At 47.4% G+C, this 21,375-nt stretch overlaps 2 protein-coding genes across 2 annotated transcripts; one reads left to right on the forward strand and one right to left on the reverse strand.

Annotated features, from left to right (window-relative positions):
• Positions 1–1,361: 1,361 nt before the first annotated feature.
• sidC (nonribosomal siderophore peptide synthase SidC) lies at positions 1,362–16,892 on the reverse strand (the record flags this gene model as incomplete). Its single annotated transcript, XM_040795565.1, has 6 exons — positions 1,362–1,517; positions 1,592–6,303; positions 6,360–8,397; positions 8,465–9,664; positions 9,732–12,562; positions 12,617–16,892. The coding sequence occupies 6 exons, from the start codon at positions 16,890–16,892 to the stop codon at positions 1,362–1,364; spliced, it is 15,213 nt and encodes a 5,070-aa protein (XP_040653242.1).
• A 1,200-nt stretch (positions 16,893–18,092) lies between these two features.
• On the forward strand, positions 18,093–19,641 carry PGRI_078520 (FAD-dependent pyridine nucleotide-disulfide oxidoreductase; the record flags this gene model as incomplete). Its single annotated transcript, XM_040795566.1, has 2 exons — positions 18,093–18,949; positions 19,020–19,641. 2 exons carry the CDS (start codon positions 18,093–18,095, stop codon positions 19,639–19,641), a joined length of 1,479 nt encoding a protein of 492 aa, XP_040653243.1.
• Positions 19,642–21,375: the final 1,734 nt, after the last annotated feature.

Here is a 21,375-nt window from a genome sequence, read left to right on the forward strand (position 1 = left end):
GAAGAGATTTGAGATTTTAGAGAGTCAAGACGCGTTCAAATCAACAACGCGTCTAGAAAAGGAAAACAGTCGAAAAGGATATCAAAGGATTATGATATCCAAGGAAGGCACGGGAATGGAATGTCCAAAGGCAGGTGCGAGTGGCAAGTCGAGTCACACCACTTCCATCGCGGATTCCAAAGAATTTCAACCTCTCCCCTATAGATGGGGACAGACGTTTGATATCTGAAGATACCAGATATGATAGGATTGTTTCAGTTTTGAACTTGTGGAAGGTGAATCCAAAAGATTCAAGGGGTGTGAAGTTCAATGTAAGGTCAGCCCACGAGGGCGAATCGAGGAGGGGTTGGGTATCGGTATGTGAGCCCGTGTCCAAGGATCGAAGAGTAGTGTTTAGAACACTTGGACAGGATATTAAGAATGTTTTATTCAAAAGAAGAGAAGAAGTTCAGGTTGTGTTCAGGTGAGGTTATAGAAAATGAAGTCCAAAACGATTAACGCGCAGTCGCGTTGTTGATCGTTCGATGACCCGATATGGATTAGTCTGACGCGTGATTGTGACAACAAATATTAGGTAAGCAAACAATTGAATATTGTTGACTATATTATATATAAAATAATAGTGATAATAGTGATAATAGTGATAATAGTGATAATAGTAATAATAATATCAGATAAAATATAATATTATAATATTATAATACTATATCTAAGCCCATTAGATCATAAGGAAAATCTATTTGCATGGCCAAAGGGAGGGGTACCCCGTATCTCTGCTATCTCTATGGAGTACATTTCTGCCATCTTTTTTTTTTTTTAAAAAAAACACATATTATTGTTTTTGTTTTTTATAATTCTTTGGAATACTACTCTGTTGTACTTACTCCATACTGTGTCATTATCAAAAAAAAGGAAGGAAAAAAAGACAAAAAAAAAGGACAAAAAAAAAGAACAGTTCAAATAGGCCACGCGAAATCCCCCTTGCTTAAAACTGCCCTCTTTTGCACTGCCTCTCACATCTGATTCATCCAGCCTATTCTCGGAATGGCGACAAGGGGGGAATATAAGCAAAACGAACCTGAAACAATAATATATATACGGAGTACTATAAGAGACTCTATAAAGTGATCTTCTTTGATACTGTTAACATGCCTTATATTATTTATTTTATATACGGCAGTTCTAAAGATCCCCAGGCCCGTTCCGTCCCGCCAATCAGATAGGGAAAAAAGAAAAAAAAAGAAGTCCAACGCCTCATATGCACAAAGATAGCAAATAGATCAAAGAATATATGAAAATCTTATTATACTCCATACTCCAACCCATATTCTTCTATTTTCCACCCCTAGCATCGCTACATTCTACATTGATTCAAAGCTTGTCACCAATTTAGACATTTCTCGTCGCATGGCATCGATCACAGTCTCCGCTGTCTCCCGGTCAAGACGGGGTGCCGGTGCGAAGAGCCCAAAATCTAATCGCCCATTGCGGATGGCGGCTTCCACGTCAATCGTAGGCTGTGGAAATGTAAGCAATTGCATAAGGCTCGATCACCGTTAGAAGCAGAAGTGATATGCATTCATCCACGTACCTGAAAAATGGGGTGAGTAACCTTTGAGGCGCTTGGATGCTTGGGGCTTGTTTCGACTGCACCCGGTGGCGTTAAATCATTAATCTCTATTGGGACCTTCTCCGAAACTGGGACCCCGCTAAGATCTTCAAACTCCTCGCGTTGAATTGCCGTGAGAGAAAATGGAGTCTTGGCTGCTTTCAATTCTTGCTCAGGAAGTCGTAGGAAATTGACGCAAGTGTCGATTCGGACGCCTGTCCATTCGGCAATTTCCACGAGAGAAACACCCGAATATTCTGGTCGGCTGATCTCATTGATTTCAGTTTGGATTCTGCGGGCGGCATCAAGGAGCGTGTCGTCGGAATGGCTGAGTTTATCATCCAGTCGTAGTGGAACAATGTTAACGGTGGGAATCACCGATTCGGCTAGACCCTCGATGGAATGCGATCGATTGGCAAGGTACAGTCCAACAGTTAACCGCCCGTGAGACCCTGCGTCGGCCGTTTTAGCTGCACCGAATCCCTGCAAATGCACTCGAGCATAGACTGCCAAAAAGACGGTCTGGATGCTAATGCCCTGGCGCTTAGCAACCTTTTCGACACTGGCCATATTTGAAACCAGCCCCGGTCGATAGTGATGTTGTACAGTGCCGAAGTCATCCCCTATTTTTACCCCAGTTGGGAATTGCCCTAGATACTTTTGCCAGAATTGCCGCCGGACATCCACGGGCGAATGAATATACTGGAATGCCACAAGCTGTGAAAGATCAAGGTCGGGATTTGGCTTGGCAACCTCCTCTTGGCTGCAGTGTGCAACAAGTCTGTCTAGGATATGGGATAGACTGACAGCATCGTACAGTGCATGGTGGATGTGCAGAATAAGCGCCGTTCCCTTGTTTGTTTGACAGGCATGTAGTGCGACCGGCACTGCCCCAAATTCTTGCTTAAGACGTGCTGAAACAAGATGTCGATCAAACCTGGAATGCCAGACCACAGGAATTTGCACAGCCTCAAATTCGATCTGCACATATGGCACTAACCGAGAGTTGGCAGTGGGGACGAATGCTGTTCGAAGTATTGGGGTTTGGTCTATAACCCGACCCCAGGCTCGATCCAGTACCTCGGGGCTCAGTTGTTGTGATGTCACATAGTAGAACTTAGGATAGAATACCTCGGGATTCAGGATGTGCATTGAGAGAAAATAGGTCTGTCCTGCAGTTGCAGGGAATATCTTCCGCACCCGCTGTGAATCAATATCGTGCGACTGGAGCAGTTCCATAACACCGATGCCATCGAGTGACTCGTGGAGAACGCTCGAGATGTTTGTGAGTGAAAGCTCCGTCTCGTTGCTGTTGGCTGCTTTGGCCATGTTTTCGATGGTACCAGCCCGAAGCATATCACTCACCGCGAGCTTGATGGAATGCTTCTTCAGGAGTGCAACCACCTTAATGGCGCTGATACTGTCCAGGCCAAGCTCAAAGACCGTGGAGCTCTTGTCAATAGAGTTTTCAGGTACCCCAGATGTAATGGAAAGAACCTCGCGGATCTTTGATTCAATGGGCAACCACCGTGCGTGATTAAGTCTCCGGGGCACCGTATCAGCCCCGATATCGTGTCCAGACCCATCCCGGAAAGCTGCCCTTCCACAAATCTTCACTCCTTCGCTGGTGAATTCGACAGTCTGTTCGGATGAGCTATCAATTATAGACGAAAGGATATCGCCCATCTGCCCCAATAGGGCAAGAGTATCTTGGTCCCCAGCAACATTTCCACGACACGCAACCCGCCCAATCAGATCCTCCCCAACACCTTCAATTTCAGCGCAAACAGGGTACTCAACATCGGCCGCTCCACCAATAGATTTATACAAAACCTGCCCCGACCCAGTCTGGACATTTTCCACCGGTCTCTTTTGATACATGAAAAGCGTATCAAACAACGCCCGCGATCCCGTATCTGGTCTGGCACGCCGCAGCGGGAAATGCTGATGCTCCGACATCGACAAGAGAGCCTCCTGCACATACCTCACCAATTCTATGCGCGTACCGTGAAGAATAACTCGCATGGCCACAGTATTCATGGTTGGGAACATCACATGCTCAGAGTCAGCCACGTTCCGACCAGAAAGGACAAGCCCAAATGCCACATCTAGCTTCTTGACACACGTGGCAAGAACAAGAGACCAGCAGCCGATAAGAAGGGCCTGGATAGTAACGCCATGGCGTTTGCAGAACGCCTCTGCCTTGGGCAGTGAAACGGATAACGATTGTTCTGCTCGGTGAACGATAGCCGAGCTATTGTCAGCGTGCTCCATGGGCGAGAACGACACCGGGGTGAAGTTGGATAGCGTTGCTCGCCAGAACCGGAGTGCTTCGTCGCCAGATGAGGCAATAATGTGCTCGAGAATGTCATCAGCCGGAGGCCGTGAACACTCTGCACCAGCATAGGATTTGGCAACATCTTCATGCAGCAGATTGATTGACCAGCCATCATAGAGAGCATGCGCAATCGACAAAACAAGGTGCCGCTTAGCTCCGTCCACCGCAATGGTGAGAGAGAGCAAGGGGTAGCCCGCCAGCTCATTGCGGATCCTTGACCGCTGAGTCTCTATAATGGATTCCACGGAGACTCCGTGCAGATAGACAGTCTGGAGATCAACTCGATCCTCGTCATGAACTATTTGGGCATATGAAACAGGAATCTGCGGATCCCAGATTTCAATAAATGAAGTACGGAGGATAGGGTTGGCTTTAACGACAGCTCTCCATGCCCGCTCCATCCTTTCGATGTCCACATCAGGCTCTACCGCGAGGATTTCATGGTTGTAATAATGTTCGTACCTAGAGGCAGACATCTCTGCTACCATAGCTTCTTGGATAGGTGTAGCTGGTAGGATGCGAGTCACGCTCGTAGGGAGAAGACCTTCGGTGCTGAGGAACTTGGCCAACGATTTCTCTAGATGGTTGAGCAATGGCAATGTCCCGTCTTTGATATGGCCATTTGTCATTGAGAGCTGTTCGCTCATAGCCTTAACTGTGCGATGGCGCATGATGGAGCTCACAGGAAGTTTGATGTCGACTTTGCTCAACCGCGAGGAGATCTTGATTGCGTCGATGCTATCAAGTCCAACCTCAAAGATTGATGTGTTCTCACTGATTGATTGTGACTCCACTCCGGCAAGGGTTTCAATCACGTCGCGAATTCTGCAAGCCTGGGAGGTCCATTCAAACAAAGAGTCTTTGGTATGTTCAACATTGCTTTGTACTTGTGTTTTCAGAGTCTCCTGGTGACCATTCATATCACCGTTCGTCACAACTTGTTTGATAGAGCCCCCGTTCATCCTGGGCAACTCTCTGTTGGGGTCTTGTGCAAACTCAGAAAGGATTTGCTCGAATTTAAACAACATCTGCTGAGCATCCTCCAATGATACAACATGGCTCTTTGTGGCAATGGTAACCGTCAGGAATTGGCTATTGCGCACAATCTCAAATGCCAGAGGATACTCATGCTGGGCCTCTGAGTCGAGTGTATGCCAAAGATCCTTTGTGAACGATTCATCGTTATCAGCTTCCCTCTGGAAGACAAACAAAGAGTTGAAAATTCGCTCGTCGGGGCTTTTCCCAAGCCATTTCACAATGTCCCTCAGGGCTGTATATTGGAACGGGAGGATGGACACGTGATAGTCATGGCAGCGGCGAGCGACATCAGACCAAGACTCCAAGCCATGCAGCTGAACGTTGCTAGGGATGGTATTGAACAGCGGTCCAATAACGTTGTCAATGCCAGGTACATCGATTGTCCTGCCCGAGGCAATAATACCAAGTGGTGGCACGAATAAGTATTGCTGTTGAAGAGTGAGAAGCCAACAGGCATGGAGAACGGCCTGTTCTGTAACATTGAGAGACCGGCGAAGATGGTCGACCTGCTCTGTCAGATTGATTTGAGCTTTGAGTAAAATTGGCGCGCTGTCTACTTGCCCATTCTCGGCGAAAGGTCGATTATGGCAGCCGACAAGATGCTCTTTCCAGAATGACTCTGCGGCAGGGTCTTTACAAAGGGGACCCAAGTGCAATACGTCAAGGAACTCCGGGATTGACTGCGAAATCTTGCTCTGGCCGAGGTAATTTCGGGCAACCAATTCGAGGAGCAGGACCAGGCTATTTCCATCATAGAGAGCATGGAATATGTTCAGGCACATTACCGATGTCTCGAGGGAAGATATGACTCCGACTTCCCATAGATTGGACGAAAGACCGTCGAGCTGGCTGGTCCAGCGTGCATGTCGTTGTTCGCGCAAGGCATCAATCTCCTCTTTGGTGCCGACAGTAGTAAGGAACCAAGGCAGCGCATCTTTTCTCATGATAACTTGGGCGTAGCCGTCTGAAGATGGCAAAAATCTGGCACGCAGCATTTGAACTTCTCTCTGGGCCTGATCCCAAGCTGCGTATAAATTCTCGAGGTTGACGGAAGGGTCGAGCTCGAAAGTGAATGATGAGCAGTATAATGGTGTGCTGCTCGACAGGTAGTGGTATATGATACCCTCCTGGAGCGGGGTGCAGGGCGCGATCTTTTCGATATTATCGTTGATGGCTCCAATATGCTCGATGATGGTGTAGGAATTCTTGTGAGCGAATGCCTCGATGCCTTGCTTGGCATTTCGTTGGATGGTTTCGATGGACACAGAAGATGAGATAGGCAGCTGTAGGGCAGAGGCCATTCCGGAAATTGTAGGATCTGTGAATTGTTCAGCAAAGTCTATTCTCAATCAACACCTGGAACGTCAGCCTTACACTTCATGATGATCGATGGTTGAGCATGAGAAAATCCAGCCTCCCGGAGACTTCTCGAGAAAGCAATAACAGATATAGAATCCAAACCAAGCTCGTAGATACTAGAACGCGACGAGATCTCCCCTTCAGAAGAATCAATAAACCTCGCCAGAACACATATGATCTTCTGTTCTTGGACACTGTCAGCAGGCTGGCCAACACTCATTGAACTTAGTTTCTGAATATCCTCTAGAGAAAGCTCTTGATAGATACTCTTCAAGACTTTCATGTCCGCCTTGTTGTTGGCAGAGAGTGGGAAGCGGGTCATCGGGATAATATGTGTAGGCACCATATACCCGGGAAGATGAGTGCGGCAAGCGCCCTTAATCTTCGACAGCAAGGCGCGATCATCTTCTGAAGATCGGACTCCAACGTTAACAGCACGAGCTTTCTTATCTGCAGCGATAGTCGTGAAAAAGGAGACAAGTTGGTCCTTAGATTGTTTGGGGTGCGTGATCACCAGGGTAGCGACTTCGTTCAACTCAGGCGTGGCTTGTTTGATGATCTCGTTAATTTCTCCAATCTCAAGTCGCTGTCCACGGAGCTTGACCTGATCGTCGATACGACCAAGGAACTGGAAACTCCCATCATGTAGAATCCTCACAAGATCGCCTGTGCGATATATGCGATCGCCGAATTCGGGGAGCTCTTGGAATCGTTCCTTGGTGAGCTCCGCTCGGTTCAGGTAGCCCTTTCCAACAAGAGGCCCAGATACGCAAAGTTCACCTATACTACCGCGTAGGACAGGTGTTGTAGTACCGGGACTGAAGACATACGACCCCACATTATCGAACTGGGGCCCGATGTTTGAGGCTTTATCGTTGGCAGACATCCTTGGGAGCATAGTACATCCGATAGTAACTTCAGTAGGCCCGTATCCATTGTATATAACGCCATGCTTGCCCCAGGCATCGAGGATCTCTTGTTTCAACGCCTCTCCGCCGGTGATGAATACTCCCCGGCAAAGGGACGGGACTTCGTCGGGATGGACTAGTCTTGCTAAACTGGGGGTTAGATCAATATGCGTAATTTGAAGCTTTTGTATAGTTCCAGTCAGGTCCTCAAACAGTAGATCTCGTGGACAGGAAGTGACGCAAATTCCAACACTCCAGCTCCAGTACTGTTCCAAAACACTGACGTCGAAATGGAAGGAGGCAAATTGCAACCACCGAGAGTCTTCATCCCAATGTCCTGTGAACAATCGTTGGAATGCCAGAATTGCTTGAACTGCATTATCGTGGGTGATCTCGCAGCCCTTCGGTGTTCCGGTCGTACCAGATGTGTACAGACAATAACAAGTATCATCTGACCGAATTGGGCGGGAGAGTGAGACATCGCCTGTTGAGACCCCATCAAGTATCCCAGGTTCATCAAGTGCCTGAAGGTCAACAGCCGGGAGGCCCTCCAATTCGGCCATCTTTGATTGATTGCAGAGTAGGATCTTGGTACCAGAATCATCTAACATAAACTGCTTGCGAGAAATAGGAGCGCCGGGGTCAATGGCCAAATATGCACATCCGGCTTTCATGATACCCAGAATCGCCATGGAAGCTTCAGGGCACTTGTCAAAACATATCCCCACAATTCCACCAGGAACAGCTCCCTTTGCCAGCAGTAAATGCGCAATTTTATTGCCACATTTATTGAACTCACGGTAAGTCCAAGCCTTCTTGCGGAGGCTATCCGCGGTGTCGCCGGAAGCAAATTCGAACGCAGTCTTCTCAGGAATCTTGAGCGCGTTCCCTTCGACGAATTGATGTAACAAAGATACTGTGGTAGGAATTGGCGCTTCTTTGGCAGGCGTGATAGATAGCAGACTGTTACCCACAGGCCCGTGATGGGTGGAATCGGCATCTGGATAGAATACAGTATCCTGCAAGAACTTTTCATACTGACTCAGGAGGATAGTTCCTTGTTCCATGGGGACAAGATCGCCCCTGTAGCTCAACGAGATCTGAAGATCTGTCGAGTGGGGAATTAACTCGATAGAGACAGGATACTGTAGAATGTTAGCCTAAGTCCTGCAAATCTATGAAATATCCGGTCTGTATGCTTATTGTGCTTACATCAATTTTTGTCTCCTCGTCAATGATATCCCACATAGTAGTACCAACAGCGTCAGAAGTAAACTTCTGATAGACAAACAGCGTGTCAAAGAGTGGCTCATCGCTACCCAGCCAACGCTGGACTTGCGATAGAGGTGCAAACTGATTCTTCATCAACAAAGCGTTCCGCTTCAACGTGAGGTCCAGAAGTTGTCGGTTGGATCCCTCGATACGCAGAGGCGTTGGTACAGTGACCAAGCAGGGAAATACCGCATGCTGAGCAGCGGAAGATAAATTCCTACCTGATAGCACGGTTCCGAATGTGACACTGGATTCGCCCGTGTATGCAGACAACAAGCGAGCCCACGCGGCTTGCCCTGCTGCTTGTAGCGTCACACCGATATCTCGACAGGCATCTTCAAGGGCCTTGCGAGGCTGTGAACAATGGATGGAGGTGGTGAGTAATGTACGGTCACCTGTGCGGATGGGATGCAAGTCGGGAAATTTCGAGGGCTGCACTTCTGGGGCCAGTTCTTTCCAGAAGGATTGTGCAGATTCGCTCTGGCTGCTGCTCTCAAGGAGGATAGGACCAAGAGTTGCGGTGACTGGGGACGGTGTAGTCAGGACCTTTCCATCATATGCTGCTCTGACATCTGCAAATATGGTAGCCAAAGACTGAGCATCGTAAATGGCGTGTAACGCAGAGAAATGCATGAGGCTGATATTGTCGCCTGCCTCGACTTCAATGCTCCATGGGGGCTGATGGAGATTTTCCAAAGCATGCTTTTCTTGAACATCAGGAGTGTCTGTCATGGAAGTCAAGGTCTCACACCATGGTACCTTGATATTTTTATCGTAAGTTATCATAGCAAAAGGATACTGCTGATCGCGTAATTGGACGAAGCCGGTTCGAAGCATCTCATGCTGAGCCATAACCTTACACCATGCTTCTTTCAAAATCTTCTTATCCAAAGGTGCTGAGAATCTCAATGTCATTCGATTGAAGTACACAGAACCATGGGAATGTGTAAACATCGCCAGCATTCCATTTTGAACTGGCGTACAAGGGCGAAGAGACTGTATTGCTTGCGAAGAAATATTAAGTTGTTCGCAAACAGATTGCAAGTGATGAGTTTGGAAAAGTTCAAAGTCAAACTCCATTTCCTCAGCAACCTTCGCACTGGAAGTAAGAAGAGAAGCAATTTGATCAATAGAGGCAGCCTGATACAAGTCAGTAACCAGAAAATAGGATTCATGGTCAGCAAGTAAACCCAGACCTATGACATACCTCGAGAATATCACCAGATGAGATCTTATAACCTAATCCGCGCAGCTTGGATGATACCTGCACAGCATTGATACTATCCAGGCCAAGTTGGAAGATCGTCGTATCCTGAGATACATTGTCCGAGCTGACGTCAGTGAATTTGCAAAGAATCCCGCGAATAATCTCCTCCTGATATGACCAGGGGCGCTTTTGCCGAGATTTTGTCAAGACCTGGACCGAGTTTGTCGTTCTGGATACCTCCTGTTGGAAGACTCGAGGAATGTCTGGCCCTAATAGTCGCTTATCGGATGCCTGACCAGATGGATATTGAGTGATGTGTTCAACAAGGGCCACAAAGTCCCGCGCAATGGTCTCAGCCACGGCTTCCGAGATATGCGATACTTGGAAGTGGAGGCAGATCTGGATGTTGTCGGCAGACTCGTGGGGAACGATCTCACAGATCAAGGGGAATCCCATGTTTCCTTCGTCTTGAAGAAGTTCCCAGACAGTGCAATCGAGGTCTGTATTTCTGTTCTGGAAAATGACCAGCGTGTCGAAGAGGCGAGAGCCATCACCAAGAGCACGCCGTTGAATACGTCGTAGAGGGCTTAGTTGGTGAGGCAAAATATCGCTATTGCTCTGTTGGGACAATTTCATAATGTCGCTATTCGTTGCAGTCGAGGAGCGCTTGATTCTAATTGGGAGTGTGTTGAAGCAAGGGCCAACTATCCGATCTGCGCCATCCAGGGGAACGGTTCTGCAGCTGAACACATTACCGAAGCAGACGTCGGAGGAATCGGTATATAGAGAGAGCATTCTGGCCCATGCAGCGTGGAAGATATTCAAAGGGGTTACAGAGAGGGATTTGCATTGTTGCTTGAACGATATGAGAGAGCCATGTAGGGATGTATGGATTTGCTGTGATGTCGACTCATCTGCGTTGACTGTGGGCTCAGATGTGAGAAGGAGGGTTGGTGAGACACCAGACAAGTACTCGTCCCAGTATTCGTCCGACGAGCCATAATCAAGAGAGGTCATGTAATCAATGAAGCTGCGGAATGGAGCGTTTGATGGCAATTCTTGATTTGATAGCAACAGCTGGAGCTCGTGCAATAACTGGGCGATGCCTTCTCCGTCATACAGAGCATGGTGAATGGATATCAGAAGATGTGTCTTCTGCTTCTGCGCATTAGAGTCGGTTATGAAAGTTAGCGAGTATGGAAACTGGCCGTTGACAGGAGAACGACCCTCAAACTTGGATTTGCTCTCTTTGATGACATTCGCAAGCTCGGAAGAAGAAGTTTCAATATGAGACCATGGTAAGACCAATGTATCCAGTACAACTTGAGCATACGCGAACCGCTTATGATTGGTTTGCACGAAACAGGTTCTAAGGATGTCTTGTCTTTGCATCACTTTAGTCCATGCTGCTTTCATGGCCTCCGCATCGGTGTGCACAAGAAGCAGGAGGTGGTTGAAATAGGCTGAATGACCACCAGACTCAGCTGCAAGCATAGCCTCCTGGAGTGGAGTGCAAGGGTAAATGCTTTGAACAGTTATGGCTGCAGCATTGAATTCATCTTCTACTTGATGAGTGAAATTTTCGTCGAAAATAATTGGTGGAACAGGCACCACAGCCTGTTCGGACTTGTGCCTGTCGGTTGTGGCAGAAATTAGAGCTGCTAGTTGAGCAATGGAGCTATGGCGTAGGATTGTGGACACAGAAATCCTTCCACATCCAGACTCCTGCAGCTTCCGTGAGAAAGAAATGGCAGAAAGAGAGTCTAAACCCAGTCTGTAAAACGAGGTGTGTTTGCGGATGTACCTTTGGTCGGTGCCAGTAACTGCCGATAATGCGGTAGACATGCTCTTCTCAAGCTCACTGAAACTGTCACCAGTACTATCGGCATTTATTTTTGGCGAAAATACCGCAAGCTCTTTTGTTGTCAATTGCTCTAGCCGTTGCCTCAGCATAAAGTGATCAGTCTTGTAAGATATGTCGAGATCTATCGCATCCACGAGAACAAGAAGCGACGGAAGGCTAGAAGAAGAAAGTTTCTTCGTGAGCTCCTTGAAAAGATTATTCGTAGCTGCCTCGATTTGCACAGAATCCGAGCATTTCGTTGAAGAAACCCAAAATACTGCCAGTGGTCCCTGTTGACCTACTAGTAGTTTTGGGTCATTCAAAACCATGCTCACTGATTCTTGGACCATTTCCAAAGACATAAGAGCACAATCAACCATATCAAGGTCAATGGATGAAGAATACGACTGTGCAATGTCGGGGATTCGGGAGAGAATGAGTGTACCATCAGGAAGCAGCCTTCCAAAATCACCCGTTCTATATATTCGACCGAGTTCAGGATGGTCAACGAATCGTCCAGTCACTAATGCCCCGGAGTCGGGTAGACATCGCCCAACTTGATCTCCGCCAAAGCATAACTCCCCAATGGCCCCGCGTGGAAGAAGACCGAGTGAATCTCCGTCTGTCACAATCATTGCAGATGTGTTCTTCAGGGGTTTACCAATGTTTCTAACATAGGTTGATGCTTGCATATTGGGACAAAGAGTACACACGTGAGTTAATGCACGGTTGCTGTATGCTTGATGGAGACCTTTGCCTGCCCAATTGCGATGGAGATTGGGGGTCATCGCTTCGCCCGAGGAGAGGAGACATTGCACACTGGGAACAGCTTGTGGATCAATACGGGAGACCAGCATGGGAGGCAAGTGAAGGTGCGTTATGTTCATGTCTTTACAGGCCTGCTCTATGCGAGTCATCATGATTACGTCTGTTGCTGAGCACAACGTCATGCCAGTGTGCCAAGCGAAGAATGTCTGGCAAATTGATGCTGTGATATCGTTAGAGAGATAATCTAGATATCAAAATTTGATACGGGACTTACCACCTGATTCCTGGAGACATGATAACATTTTCGACCCGGCGGGCGTTGGATACAAGTCTGAAAGAGCATTGATACTGCTCTGCAGATTTTGGCGTGAGATGATGATGTTTTCCATCAGTCCATTTTCAATTACCGTCACTTCAGCATAGGCAACATCAGAACCTTCATTCGTATAAGGAATATTGAAATCACGATAAATATCCAGCGAATAAGAGAGGTGAATCAGCAGGACGGACTTCAAAGAATCTAAGCAACGATTCTTTTCCGTCACCGGATCAACGATGCAGAACTTGGATTTCGCAATGGAGATAATGGAGTGGATCATCTGTGAAGAGGCCTGGGGAAGTAGGAGGACACCAGCACCGGCCTTGGCAACTCCAAGCACAGCAACATAGAAGTCAAGGGACGGCGGGAGATGAATGGGTATTAGATCGGCTTTCGTCACTCCGACATGGAGCAAAAGATGTGCAAAGCCGTTGGCTCGGCAGTTTAGTTGGCCGTAGGTCATGCTTTCGACCAATGGAGCAGAAGTTTCTGAATCACAGAGCATCAGCTCAACGGCTACCCGGTCTGGGTCTGTAGATGCAATCATCTGGACGCTGGATGCCAAGCTTGGTAGATCAACTTTCTCGGGCGATGCTGCATGTTGAATAGACAACGTTGACGAGGGAAGATATGATGAGATCTTCTGGATTGGAAGATTAATCTTATCAATCAATATCGAAGCCACGGAATCAATCTGCTCAAGAAGTATCATAGCTTGCTCAAATGGTAGCACCGAATTTTGGTAAGTTGCCCGGGCAAAGATGTTTTCTTCCCGCGGCTCAAACTCCAGCAAAAGTGCAAATTCTAGGAACTCCCCTGCTCCAACTTCCCAGAACCCCAAGCCCTGGTCATCATCCGACCAAATGCTTTCCTGCCACACGAACGCAGTCTCGAAGAGACTACGATCCAGGTCGATACCAGAAGCTTTCTTGATATCCTGGAGAGGAAGACTGCCATGCTCAAGCGACTTGAGGTTCATGTTCTGGATGGCCAAGAGGAGGTCGGTCACATTTTGCATTTCATCAAGGTTTATGCGTGTAGGCAGAGTTCTGATACAGGGCCCGAGAACAGTCTCGATTCCCTTCAAGGGAAGAGTCCGGCCTGAAAAAACGGTTCCAAAGGTAACATCTCCCTTTCCGATGTAGGAGGAGAGAATATAGCAAAACGCAGCTTGAAAAATGGTTTGTCGGCTGACACGAAGATGTTGGGAAACATCATTAAGCTTTGACATAGATATGTCCAGCACACGAGTAGCCTTATCGGTAGCCTGTACAATAGCTGAATTTCCATGGAAATTGGGGAGATGTGCAGGATAAAATCCTTGTAATTGATCACGCCAGTAGGCCGAGGATTCTGTTGCCGATTTATCAAGTCTGTACTCAATGAAAAAGTTTGTGACGACATTATATGAAGGCTTAGAAGTAAGCTCCTCTCCAGACAAGGCACTCCTGAGATCTTTCAGCATAAGTTGCCAAGACCATCCATCGTAGAGTGCATGATGGATATGCACCAGCACGCGGAGATGATCCTTCTCTTCCTTGATCTGGACTCGGAAGGGGTTCAAGACATCATGAGCCGCACGCAAGCCCAAATCGTAGTCAAGCTCCTGTTTTACTAAAACATGCCCGTCAAGGGTATTCCATGTGAAACGACCATATGAGTGATCTTTGATGCCGATTTCCACAAACCCAGACCGCAGGATCTCGTTGCGGTCGATCAGTTGCCGGAAAGCATTCTTTACCGAAGTTAAATTGACCGAAGGCTCGAATTCCAGCTCAACCCAGTTGCAGTATGCCTTATTGTCTCGAACGGTCTCCAAAATCATAGCTTGTTGGATATGGCTGCACGGTACGATGTCCGAAACCTGCTCGCTCAAACCCAGCGAGTCGACCCTTGCTGCACCTGCATTTGAGATAAGCTGCAAAACAGTCTGAAGTGCTGCCTGAGTATCGTCACTCGGGCTCGCTGCTTCAAGGCTAGTGGCAAGCTGCCAGATTCTGTCCACTGAGTCGACCTCCAACAAGGTAGCCACACCTAAGCAAATTCCCGCATCCAAGAGGTGAGATGCTAGACGGATTGCTGCCAGCGAATCAAGGCCTGCTGCTGTCAGACTCTCTGTCGAGGAGAGTCGTCGACCTAGCACATCAGCCACACTTGAAGCGATAGACTCTTCTTTTTCATCTCGGCAGGGTTGATCGTCAAAAGCCTGAATGGTGTTTCGGTGACGAATAAAATCAACTTCTAGTGTTTTACGATCGATCTTGCCCGAGGGAAGTTGGGGGAATTGGTCGACGAGGACGAATTCTCCAGGAATCATGAACCGAGGTAACAGCTGACGACAGACATCTCGGAGACTGCTGTCTGTCGTTTCTTTGTCGGTAACCAGAACAAAGGCAATCAAGTTCCCGTCAATTACTATAGTTACAACACTGCGGACACCAGCGGCTCTAGTGATAACATGCTCGATCTCGCCAAGCTCTATTCGCTGGCCGCGCAGTTTGACCTGGCCGCTGGAAATTCGGCCAAAACACTCAATCTCTCCGGTGGGGAGTATGCGGGCTTTGTCTCCTGTGCGATAGAGTCGGCCATACACCGGACTGTCAATAAAAGCCTTGGCATTCTCTTCGGGTCGATTGATATACCCATCTGCTAATTGAGGACCACCCACCACAAGCTCTCCAATTTGGCCTAGTAAAAGGGGGTGAAGCTCCGTGGAGGATGGATCATCGGAGGGTAGTGACATGATGTATGCGGAAACGGTTTTAAATGGCTTTCCAATCATATTGACACGGTCCTTGGTTTGGAAATGGGTGGCAGCGGAACAGTGGATGGCTGCTTCAGTAGGCCCGTACATCCCATGGAGAATGCCATCTCTGCCCTCAGACTGGCCAAACTCGTCTATCACCTGTCTGGTGAGCATCTCGCCAATTGTGAGGAGCACCCGGAGAGATGGAGCTGCGGCTCGCGTGCGCAGCAACTCTCCTGCTACGGTTGGGGTCAACTCAGCGGCATCTACTCTCATCATAGTCATCACATGGGAAATGTCAAGAAGCATATGCTCTCTCTCGGAGCCGATGAGAGTTGACCCTCGCATCATCGGAAAAAAGACCTCAAACACGGACACATCAAAGGTGGGAGATGCAAACTGTAAAAAGCGCTTGAAAGGGGGTATCAAATCGGCATGAGCAAGGAGTGACTGGGTGGCAGCAAGATGAGACACGCCGACGCCTTTAGGGCGACCCGTGGAACCAGATGTGTACATGACATATGCCAGATCAGTAGAAGTGCTGTTTTTTGGGCATAGCTCTGTGATATTGGTATTGGTTTGAAGATCGTCTACTGTAAGGATAGAAATCTGCTCTTTCAGCGGTATCCTCGTTGCAAGAGCAATATTGGTAACCATCACAGATGCAGCCACATCTTGCAGGATAAACTCGATGCGATCTGTTGGTGCATCGGTGTTCAAGGGGCAGAACGCTGCGCCAGCCTTGAGAATGGCCAACCATGAAATATACAATTCCACAGACTGGGGTAGAAGTACTGGCACAACCCTCTGTATGCCCTGTGGGGTTGTTGAAGCACGGGCTATTTTACTAGCCAGCTTCGAGGAAAGCCGGTCCAAGTCATAGTACGACAGGCAACTAACGTTTCCATCCGCAGCGAGGAATTCAATGGCGTGGTTTGAATCATTGATCCCCGACAGGGCAAGCTCATGTAGAAGTTGAGGTCCTGGCAGTGTGGAGGGGGAGACGTTTGAAATGGCTAACTCAGGAACCTCAGTGGCAGACAGTGTCACCTGTATACCCTTCTGGGCAGCCTGTTCCTGCACGATCTGCTTCAACTGGTTACCCAACTGATACAGGAAATCGGAATTCATGCCTCCAGTCGCACGCAAGGTTCCCAACTGAGTGGCGGGGTCCAAAGTCCACCGCAATGCTGGGGGGTGTTCGTCATCGTTGAATAGAGGATCTCCCAACACTACGGCTGTGTATTTGACTGACAGGTCTGATACATCCAGTTCTGCAGGATGAATCGTCCGGAGGAATAGATCTGTCTTGACTGGCACGCCATTCAATAAAAAAACCGGGTTCTCATCTGTTGTAAATGCGCGTAGCAAGATTGCCCATGACAACGCAAATACGTCTGTAGGGAGTTGGGCATTAACCTGCCAGGGTATAACGTGAACATCATCATCGTCATTGATGGCGGGGAACTGAGTGAATCGGTCCATGACCTGTGTGTAGGTGTTTTTTTCTTTTATCCCCCTCACTCATACATATTCAAAGGTAAAGTAAAGTATATACCTCGAGGGGTTTGCTTAGTCGATCTAATTAGGTGCAACGTGAGTGGCTGAAGAGGATATGCAAGCGCATGAGAGAAAAAAAAAAAAAAAAGAGTCCCACAAGTTATTATTTTTTTTTTCTGAAGGGAGGGGGGGGGGTTTCGGATTTAAGGAAAGTAAATAGAGGGGCATAGAGAGATTCGTATGATCAGAGAAGTAGAGGTATATATGAGATATGTTCCAAGGCCTTTATCCTTATCCTACACCTGGGCATTCCCAAGGTTATCGCTATCCTACATTATCCTTATCCTTACCCTTATAATATTCTACCTTAGGTACTCTATAATATAATATAGATCTACCTTCTATATTATAAAGGATCAGACCATATTCTGAAACACTGTATTATAACATAAATATACAAAATTACAATAGCATATAATGTCATTGTCACTAACGCCCCAAGCGTAGAAAGAAAAACCGCAAACCCACTATACTCCGGAGGAATTTTCCTGCAGGCCACACCCCCACTGTAAACGAGTCCAATGCGTTGCCAAGAGTAGCAACGTGCATGTACATCTCCGATCCCCAATTTTTCCCGACATCGGCTATAAGGCGTTTTTTGTTTTAGGGAATATTCTCTAACTTCTTTTATCTTGTAGTGAGGGTAGATGTGTATATAAATATTATAAATATTATAAATATTATAAATTTCATAAATTTCATAAATATAAATACAAAAAATACATATATATATATATATATATATATATTGTATAAAAACGTTGAAGACATCGGAAATAATACTCCCGTATACATACCATTTGAAAAAAAAAAAAAAAAAAAACAAAAACAAAAAACCAGTGGAGACTGATTGATAAAATTTGAAAAAGGAAAAATACCAAAACTTGGCAAAGAAAAAAAAAAAACAGATCAAGCGAGGGCTTCAAAGACCTTCAGGATCCACTTACTTATCTGATCCGCTCAGATTTCCGGAGAGACAAGCATATAAAGCCTTTTTCCTTCCCTGCTTTTTTTTCGTACCTCTTTTTTTTTCCTTTTGAAGAAGCTTGGAAGCTCCGTGAAGCTCTTGGATTTCCTCTTTTGGTTGTATATAGACACTTCTTTTTTTCACCTTTTACTTTAATCATGGAGTCTGTTACCCGCAAATCGGAGCTCTCCTTTCTTGACATGGTGCCACGCACTCAACCCCAGTCAGCTCGGTCTCTATTACGATCAACTGGCGCTGATGAAATGCATGATTTACTGTGTGTTGGATTCGGTCCAGCTTCACTTGCCGTCGGCATTGCCCTGAATGACGCCATGGACCCCGCCCTTGGTGCCTTGAAGAACCCGAACTTCAATCCCAAGGTTTGCTTTCTGGAGAAGCAGAACAAGTTCGCCTGGCACTCTGGTATGCTCGTCCCAGGATCGCGTATGCAAATCTCCTTCATGAAGGATCTTGCTACTATGCGCGATCCCCGTAGCAGCTTCACTTTCCTCAACTACCTACACCATAAGAACCGACTCGTCCACTTCACCAACTTGGGCACCTTCCTGCCTGCCCGTGTGGAATTTGAGGACTACATGCGCTGGTGTGCCCAGCGCTTTGCCAACGTTGTCAACTACGGCGAGGAGGTTGTCGAGGTCGTCCCCGGCCCCACCAATACCCGTGGTGTCGTCGATTTCTTTACCGTCGTCTCGCGCAATACTGGTACCGGCGAGATCTCCTCCCGCAACTCCCGCAAGGTGGTCATTGCTCTCGGTGGCAAGGCTAAGATGCCTCCTGGCTTCCCCCAGGATCCCCGCATCATGCACTCCTCCAAGTACTGCACTCATCTACCCCAAATGCTCAACGACGAGATGGCCCCTTACAACATTGCCGTCGTTGGCAGTGGTCAAAGTGCCGCCGAAATCTACCACGACCTGCACCGTCGCTACCCCAATTCGCGCACCACCCTTATCCTCCGTGATACCGCTTTGCGTCCCAGTGATGACTCTCCCTTGTACGTTTACTCGCAAATACACAACTCTACAGAATCATAACCCAGCTAACTTCCCCACCTTTTTTTCTAGTGTGAATGAAATCTTCAACCCGGAACGCGTCGACAAGTTCTACGAAATGAGTGCCGAGGAGCGCAAGAAGCGCATCGCCATCGAAAAAGCCACCAACTACAGCGTGGTTCGCCTAGAGCTGATCGAGTCCATCTATAACGATATGTACCTGCAGCGGGTAGAGAACCCAGACGAGACACAATGGCAGCAACGCATCCTCCCCGAGACCAAGGTGGCTCGGATCGAGCACCACAACGCATCGAGCCGCATGCGCATCCACGTCAAGTCAGTCAATAATGAGAGCGAGAGCAAGGAAGTGCTGGATGTTGACGCCCTGATGGTCGCGACGGGCTACCTCCGCGACGCACACGAGGGACTTCTTGAGAACGTACGCAGCTTGCGGCCCTCCGGCGCATCGGCCTGGAACCCCGGTCGTGATTACCGTGTTTCTCTGGACGGTGCCAAGGTCAGTGCCCAGGCTGGTATCTGGCTGCAGGGTTGCAACGAGAAGACCCACGGTCTGAGTGATTCTTTGCTGTCGGTGCTGGCCGTACGGGGCGGCGAGATTGTTAGCTCTGTCTTTGCGGATCAGTTGGCTGGCGCTCCCTTGGTGCAGGACACCCGGGTGCGCGCTATGCTGTGAAAAAGGTATGAAACAAAATGTGACATGATCGTCGTTTGGTGTCTCCGGTTTGCTTTTGGGAAGTGGATCGAGACTTCTTTTTGTGTCTGGCGAGACAGCTCTCGATGATTCCCCCTCCCTTCGCTGTTCTGTGTGAAACATTTAGACATCCTGTGTATTTAGAGGTTCTTTTATTTATTTTTACTTCGCGTTAATGATAAGCTTATTCAATGATCTTCAATTTCTTTTCTTATACTCACCATACTAAGGAACCTGGCGGTCTTGCCATCATGTCTTCAGGCATTTGGGATCATCCCTGTAAACTCCTTGGCAGGTAACAAGTACCGAAATGTGTCCTGACCTGCAAGTGGGGTGAAATCGGAGTTCTCCGTACACACCATCCGATCGGAAGTTGTAAGGGAAAAACAGCTTTTAATAAATCTTTCCTTGGCAAATGCGGGACAGAATGATATTGCAAATAATATGTTGAAGAAACTCGAGTGCTGATCGGTGCCGATCCCAATGGAAGGTATCTGGGAATGTCTACTAGGTTCGTATCGATTTGCCTGGTATTTTTGTTTATTTCAAGTCTCCACCTTGAAGTGCAAAGTTGAAACTCACATCAAATCAGATAAAACCAAGTGGGTCCTGCATGGATCAGATAACTTGAAATTTTTATCTGATCGGACTTGGCAGTTTTTACTTTACTTTTTTTTTTCCTTTATAAATCTCTTTTCTTTTTTCTAAAAAAAAAAGAGACAACAAGAAAACCCTTTTGGAGGCTTAACTATAATATATCTTACAATAAGCCATATACAATTTTCATGAGAGTGAAATTTCGCACTAGGTAAAAGTGGCTTCTTAAAGCTCCGTCACCTGCCTAGTCGAGTCGTTAGCGAGATGGAGCCTGCATACGCACTGTTATGACTTGGTATTTTGTAAACTTCAAAGTTGTACTTTGTAAAATTGTAAAATTGTAAATCTGTAACTTTACTCTATATGGAAACCGCGCTTCCATATGCATCGTATGATGCTTTTTGTTTTAAAAAAAAAAAAAAAAAACAAGAGATACAGTACATGTCCTCCGTTTATATGCAAATATCCTTTTCACCCAAATTATTTACTATACCTGAATTTTACTATTTACAACCGCCACAGACCGAATGGACCTGGCTCGTGTTCGTCACCATGGGTCCATAGACTAGGCCGCTACCCGAGAGATTAGATCTTCCCCAATTTCCCACTGAGTTTCGGCTTTTTCTTCGGCGATATCGGATGTGTCCATAGTGGGAACCGCTGTCTGATGCTTTTGGTCCTGCCATTCGTCTCCCTGCCGAGGTAGGTTTCAGACTGGTGTGACTCGGACTTGTTTCGAGCTCCATCATTGAAAGCCGTTGGATGGGCCCCTATATCGTATAATAGGATTGTCTCTATCTATTCTATATTTTGGTAAGATTTAGGGTGAGCTCTAGCACAGTGCCTTCCAAGGTTGTCTAATCAGCCAAGAAACTTTGGAACCTATTTATGATCGTTGACCGCTAGATCAGAGAGTTCAGGACCATCGAAAAACATCAGGCCACACTGGAGTCTCGGCCGTCAAACATTGCTCCCGGGTCCCTGAAAGTCTGCAGCCCTGCTAAGGTTGCACACCCGGCGGAGCCACTACTGCCGCTATCCGCTTGGCAGGATCGCAAGCTACAGAAGTACCTTGTCACCGAGTGTGCGCTGGCCATATGCACCTCCGCAGCTCTCATG

This window comes from Penicillium griseofulvum (assembly GCF_001561935.1).
Source record: "Penicillium griseofulvum strain PG3 chromosome Unknown contig_6, whole genome shotgun sequence".
Classification (NCBI taxonomy): domain Eukaryota; kingdom Fungi; phylum Ascomycota; class Eurotiomycetes; order Eurotiales; family Aspergillaceae; genus Penicillium; species Penicillium griseofulvum.